General features: G+C 44.0%; 1 protein-coding gene across 1 annotated transcript in view; it reads left to right on the top strand.

The window, feature by feature from the left end:
* The first annotated feature begins 2663 nt into the window (after positions 1 to 2663).
* mep1ba (meprin A subunit beta a) overlaps positions 2664 to 6000 on the top strand; it is a 75862-nt gene continuing 72525 nt past the window's right edge. The window contains exon 1 of the mRNA XM_059977096.1: positions 2664 to 2791. Coding sequence (XP_059833079.1) covers positions 2746 to 2791 — 46 coding nt within the window. The 5' untranslated portion in view covers positions 2664 to 2745. The remainder of the gene's footprint in view (positions 2792 to 6000) is intronic.

Genomic DNA, 6000 nt, shown 5'->3' with positions numbered 1-6000 from the left:
CTGCCCTCAAATTTGACTTTCCAAATGGAATCACATCACACTTTTCCGAGTTGAACTCTATCTGCCACTCCTCAGCTCAGCACTGCTTCCTGTGAAAGTCCCGTTGTAACCTACAATAACTCTTCACACTATCCATAACTGCAGCAACCTTCATGTTACCTGCAAACTTACTGACCCACCCTCCCACTTCCTCATCCACGTCATTCATAAAAATCACAAAGAGCAGGGGGCTCCAAACAGATTCTGGTCACCAACCTCCAGGCAGAGCTCTCTATGTTTACTACTACCTTCTGCCTTCCTTGGGCAGGACAATTCTATATCGAGACAGACATGATTCCCTGGATCCCCCATTTCCTGACTTTCTGAATGAGCTTACAATGGAGAATACGGAAGCAAATGATGTCCCTTGCACTGTAAAACTGAAACAAACATTACAGTCCCTCTCACTGTGAATACTGAAGCATCACAGTCCCTCTCACTGTAAATACTGAAGCAAATGATGAGGTCCCTCTTACTGTAAATAAATTCTCTAACCTGAGACCCATATTTTGCTCTTTGATCCCTGATTGGTCCAACCCTCCCACTAACCATTTTCCTGTTCTTCACATATGGTGTTTTCCTGAATCCTACTTGCTAAAACCTCACCAGATCATTTCCTAGGTCTCTTAAGTCCATTCTTCAGCTCCTTCCTGACAATCCAGTAACTCTCTAGAGCCCTGTCTCATCCTTGCATGCTAAACATTAGGCATGCTTCTTTCCTCCTCTCGACGAGATGTTCCACGTCTCTTGTCAACCATGGTTCCTTCACCCCACCATCCTTCCCTGTCTTAATGGGACAAACCTATCCATACCCCTCGAAAGTGCTCCCTACACAACCGACACATTCCTATTGTGCATTTCTCTAAGTAGATCTATTCCCAATTTATGTTCCCCAGTTCCTGCCTAATAGGATTATATTTCCCCCTCTCCCAATGAAATACTTTCCCACACTGTCTGCCCCTATCCCTCTCCAAGGTTATAGTAAGGGTCAGGGAGTCATGGCCACTGTCTCCAAATGCTCTCTTACTGAGAGATCTGACACTTGACTTTGTTTATTGCCCAGCACTAAATCTAATATGGCCTCCTCTCATGCTGGCTGTCTACATATTGAGTCAGGAATCCTTCTTGGATACACCTAACAAATTCCACACCATCCAAGCCTTTTGTACTAAGGAAGTTCCAATCAATATTAGGAAAGTTGAAGACCCCATGATTTTTGCACTTTTCCAAAACCTGCCTCCTGACCTGTTGCTCGATGTCTCTGTTGATATTGTTGTTGTTTTTGTAAGAATGATAATGGCCACACTCTCCACTGTTTGCCTGGCATTAACAATGGAAGGGACTTCTCAATATCGAAAAGTTAAATCCACCTTTGGTTTCATTATCATCATTGTTCTGTTACTGTGTTAGTGATTAAGGTTCTGGAGGTTGATTCCAGGACCAAATGGTTGAAGGGACATAGCGTTTCCTGAACCTGGTGGTGTATGTGGGTGGCAGAGTGGGAAAGGGGCTTGTTTTACTGTTGCTTTGCTTTATTGCTGTTTAGTGCATATTGGTTGTGTGTTGCTCTGCTTTACATTGCAGGCATGCAATGTGTGGTGAAGCTAGTCAGCTGCCCCTTGGGTTGTGTTGTTGACACAAATGGTGCATTTCACTGTTAGTTTTGACAGAAATGCAATAAGTAACTCTAATCTGATCTAATCTAATCTTCAGCCTTTACCTCTTCCACCTATCACCTCCCAGCTCCTCACTTCATTCCCTTTCAAAACTGCATCAACCACCCACCACTTCCACCATCGCCTGGTCTCACCTGTCACCTGCCAGCTTGTGCTCCTCCCCTCCCCTACCTTCACATTTTGGCTTCTGCCTGTCCCTTTCTGGAGCTGATGAGCTGGACTGGTTACTTCCTCCAGAGACCTTCTGAATTCCTGCATGTTGTGATAAACATCATTCTTTTATAAACTACTGAGCTTCAAAGGCAGTTGTGTCACCTGGACACCCTTGGTCTCCACCCTTTCATTCTCTCTGCAAGATAAAACATACTTGTCTTCTCACTCTCCCTTTCTGAGGAAAGGCCAATGGTCAGAAGTGTCAACTCTGTTTCTCTCTCCACAGATGCTGCTCAACCTGCTGAGTGCTCCTAACAGTTATAGTTCTACTTTAGGATTACTTTACCAATATATTGAACAGTACTGGTGTGAGATGTATTCAATAATGCCAGCAAAATGCAATCAGTTTCAGAAGTTGTCTAGTATATAAAATTGAAAACAGAAAATTATATTGGGCCCTGTATCCAGAGATACCGGCCACGTGACAGACGCACTGCCACCTGGCTGGTCAAAGGACACACCACATGCCAATCAACATTTGGTCCCTCCCAACTAATCAATGCACACCTAAATTATTGGTCACCTTAATTCGATTAGTGTTGGCATGTGGCCTAATGGGCAAGGCATCAGACTAGTAACCTGAAGGTTACTGGTTCGAGCCTCAGCTGAGGAAGTGTGTTTGTGTCCTTGAGCAAGGCACTTAACAACACATTGCTCTGCGACGTCACTGGTGCCAAGCTGCATGGGTCCCAGTGCCTTTCCCTTGGACAACATCGGTGGCGTGGAGAGGGGAAGGCCTGCAGCTTGGGCAACTGCCGGTCTCCCATACAACCGTGCCCAGGCCTGCGCCCTGGAAACTCCAGGCACAGACCGACGGATGCCACCACAATTGGATTATCTCGCCCAGCCCCATGCTATAAAAGGTGAGACATGAGCCTGGTTTGGTCTCTCTTACAGACCACCTCATTGAACGTAAGTGCATTGATTTATGTTTGGGAAGGTTTATCGTTGGTCCTGGTAAGGGAGCCGCAGCTATCCAAGGTCAAGGGGGATAGCTGTCATAGTGCTTTTCCCTTGTTCTTTGTTTGTGTAACTGTACCCTGTCCCCACATCACTTCCTGTGTATTGTAGTTGCTTGTGTTAACCCGATTTCCCCTTGTAAATAAATTCCTTATTATTAAAACTGTGTGTGTCCAGGCCTCTACTGTTGAGACTCAAAGAACCAGTTATTTTCCATCACAACAGGCCCTAAATTAATGCAAAAATTACATAAGGTATTCTGTACTCAAAGGGTTAATCTGCATTGTTTCAATTCTATGACCAAAGCCAGTGAATATTTTAGTGTAAATAGACAGGAAGGCATTGCCCCATTAACCCATCAGTTGGATGACCCTGCAATTTATCTCACCAACAGCCCAGACCTCAACATGTCAAAGACATTTCCTTTGTCCCATCCAAACCTCCCCCACTTTTTCTGCAACTTCATACAACCTTGTTCCCTGTCTTTCACAGTTTCTACTGAAGGGTTTTCTATGTGCAATTTTAACTTTTTCACTCTTTTCTCAGATGCTGCCTGACTTGCTAAATCATTCAGAATTTCAGCATCAGTAGTTTTATGAAGCTTCTTCCTGTCTGGTAATTTAAAATTTAGCAGGAGTAACTGAGGACAATTTCAACCACTTTCTTTTGTAAGCAGTATTTTAAATGTCAGTTCAGCATTTTTGCTTATCTATTTATGTTTGTGGAGAAGCATTACCAAAGCAAATGCATATGAACTTTAATCAGAAATGGCTTTTCAAATTTCAGCAGGTATTTACAATGAGTTAATAGAGGTTAACCTTTGTCGTTTCTTTAGCAATGATTAGGTGGATCAGTCAGGGAATTAGGGGTGTTTGGGATTGGCACAGAAGGGTCCAATTGCTCTTGGGCAAACGAGTGAGAGAAGACTTAAAGGAAAACACGCTTTATGAAAGCACCTCACATGTTTAACAGGAAAAGGAGTGGCCCATTTTAACTGCAAATATTCACTGCAGAATGATACAAAAAGAAAAAAATAAAATGCCTTTTATACTGGGGATATGCAGCCAGTGATGAGTAGAGGGTTCATTATGCTGGGCTGGATCCTTAATACTCTTTCAATTATCCCATTCCTCTCCTCTTCCCTCACACCCCTCCTTTTTTCATAAATAGATATTTATCCAGATCGCCCTTATAATTTACAATTAAGTTTGTATCCTCTTTCAGGTATTCCAGCTCAGGCTGTGTAAAACCATTCTTCAGTGTAGAGACCACATTGTTAACATCATTCTTTCACTGAGAATCCCAAAGTCAGTTAGTTGTATCACCCAAACAACCTTGGGATCCACCTTATCACAGACACCCCTCATTCACTCTGTTGCTCAAAACAGAATTGTTTTCCCACTTTTTCAGTTCTGGAAAAGTTTTCTACAGTTTTTAAGAAAACTGTAACAAATCATTGATTGAACTCCCAAAAAAAAGAACACAAAGTACGCTAGAAGTAGTTTATGTAATTGTGTCATCATGTCAGACCAGCCTCCTAAAGTGAAACCCAACTCAATGTTGGTGGTTGTGAATTATGTATGCTTCCACCAATTACGTTATCTTACACAGGTCCCACCCCACCCCCGCCAGAGTTCACTAAAACTGGCATTGTGAGTCTGTCTGGAGCTTGGACGAGCCACCCAGCTCAAGTCCTGTGTTCCTTGGGTGGAGCAACATCAAAGACCTCTGGCCCATCCAGACGTGTGTTGACACACTCATAGTCATGTTGTGGCGTCAGGGGCATGGTAGCAGAATCCTCCAAACCTTGGTGGACTGGATTAAGGCGATCTACCGAAATACATCGAGGTTTACCTCTTTATTTATCATGAAAGTCTTTTCTCTCCATTCCAAAATGCAGAACAGGGGCCCTAAGGGGATGTTGGTGTACGTCATAGCGGACGAAAACAAACGCGGCTGAATGTAGGTCAACAGGAACCCAAGAGAGCTGAACGCCGTGATGGGAGGTCAGAAGAGGTGCAAAGGAATTAAATTCACTGAGGAAGGCGAAACGCTGTTGAGAGGCTGACTCGACAGTCGTGGCATCAGGAATCACCTGGCACTCATAACAGCTGCCCGTATGCCAACTCAGTCATGGACGACAGCAGGTCCTCTTCTGGAGCTGTTCTGAGCCCAAGCAGGACCCACTGGAGGCCCTCAGAGCAGCCTTTATGGAGTGGCAAAACTGCTCGCAAAGGCCATTGGACTGTGGGTGACCCCAACTTCCCCGAACTTAATGTCAGCCATCTGCTGTTTGGTAAACCCGGGCCTCTGGGTCAGTAACTTGGTCATCTGCCGTAGTCAACCCCTATGTGTCTGGCCTCAACTGCTAGCCATGAGAGGCAATCGGTCACGGCATCATTTTTCCCCTTGATATGTTGGATATCAGATGTGAACTCTGATATGTAGGCCAGGGGATTTGCTCATTTCTTTCTCAATTCCTGCTAAAACATCGTTTACACTTACATTTACATAATTTATTATTATATTGTAATTTGCCCTTTACTGTCCCTATTGTCTTGTTTAGTAATTATTGTACTGTCTTGCACTGTTTTGTGCACTTTAAGTAGTCCCGTGTAGGTCTGAAGTCTAAAGTAGTTTTGAGTTGTCTCACATAGTCTAGTGTAGTTTTGTGTTGTTTCATGTAGCACCAGGGTCCTGAAGGAACGTTGTTTTGTTTTTACTGTGTACTGTACCAGCAGTTATGGTTGAAATGACAATAAAAGTGACTTGACTTGACTTGATATTGCTGTCATGCAGACAAAGGGTCTGATATTTTGGCCATTGCATGAATGAGGGGTTTGTAGTCAATGAAGACTGTGAAATGGCAAACTTCTAGAGGAAAAGACAAATGGCAGACAGCCAGAGAGAGACCAAGAGGCTGACGGTCAAATGTGCTGTACTTCCTCACGGGGGTGGGGGGTGCAGAGCTGCTGGCTGAAGAAGGTGAGCAGCCACCACACACCTCCGACCAACTGTTCGTGCACGCGGCGGAGTCACCAATGTAGGTTTTCACAAATATAGCTACGCGAGGAGTTTTATGATTAAGAAAAAAGCATAACAACTCATTTAT

This window comes from Hypanus sabinus, chromosome 1 (genome assembly GCF_030144855.1).
Source record: "Hypanus sabinus isolate sHypSab1 chromosome 1, sHypSab1.hap1, whole genome shotgun sequence".
NCBI lineage: Eukaryota > Metazoa > Chordata > Chondrichthyes > Myliobatiformes > Dasyatidae > Hypanus > Hypanus sabinus.
The sequence above is the reverse complement of the archived record's forward strand: the minus strand, read 5'-3'. Positions and strand labels throughout refer to the sequence as shown.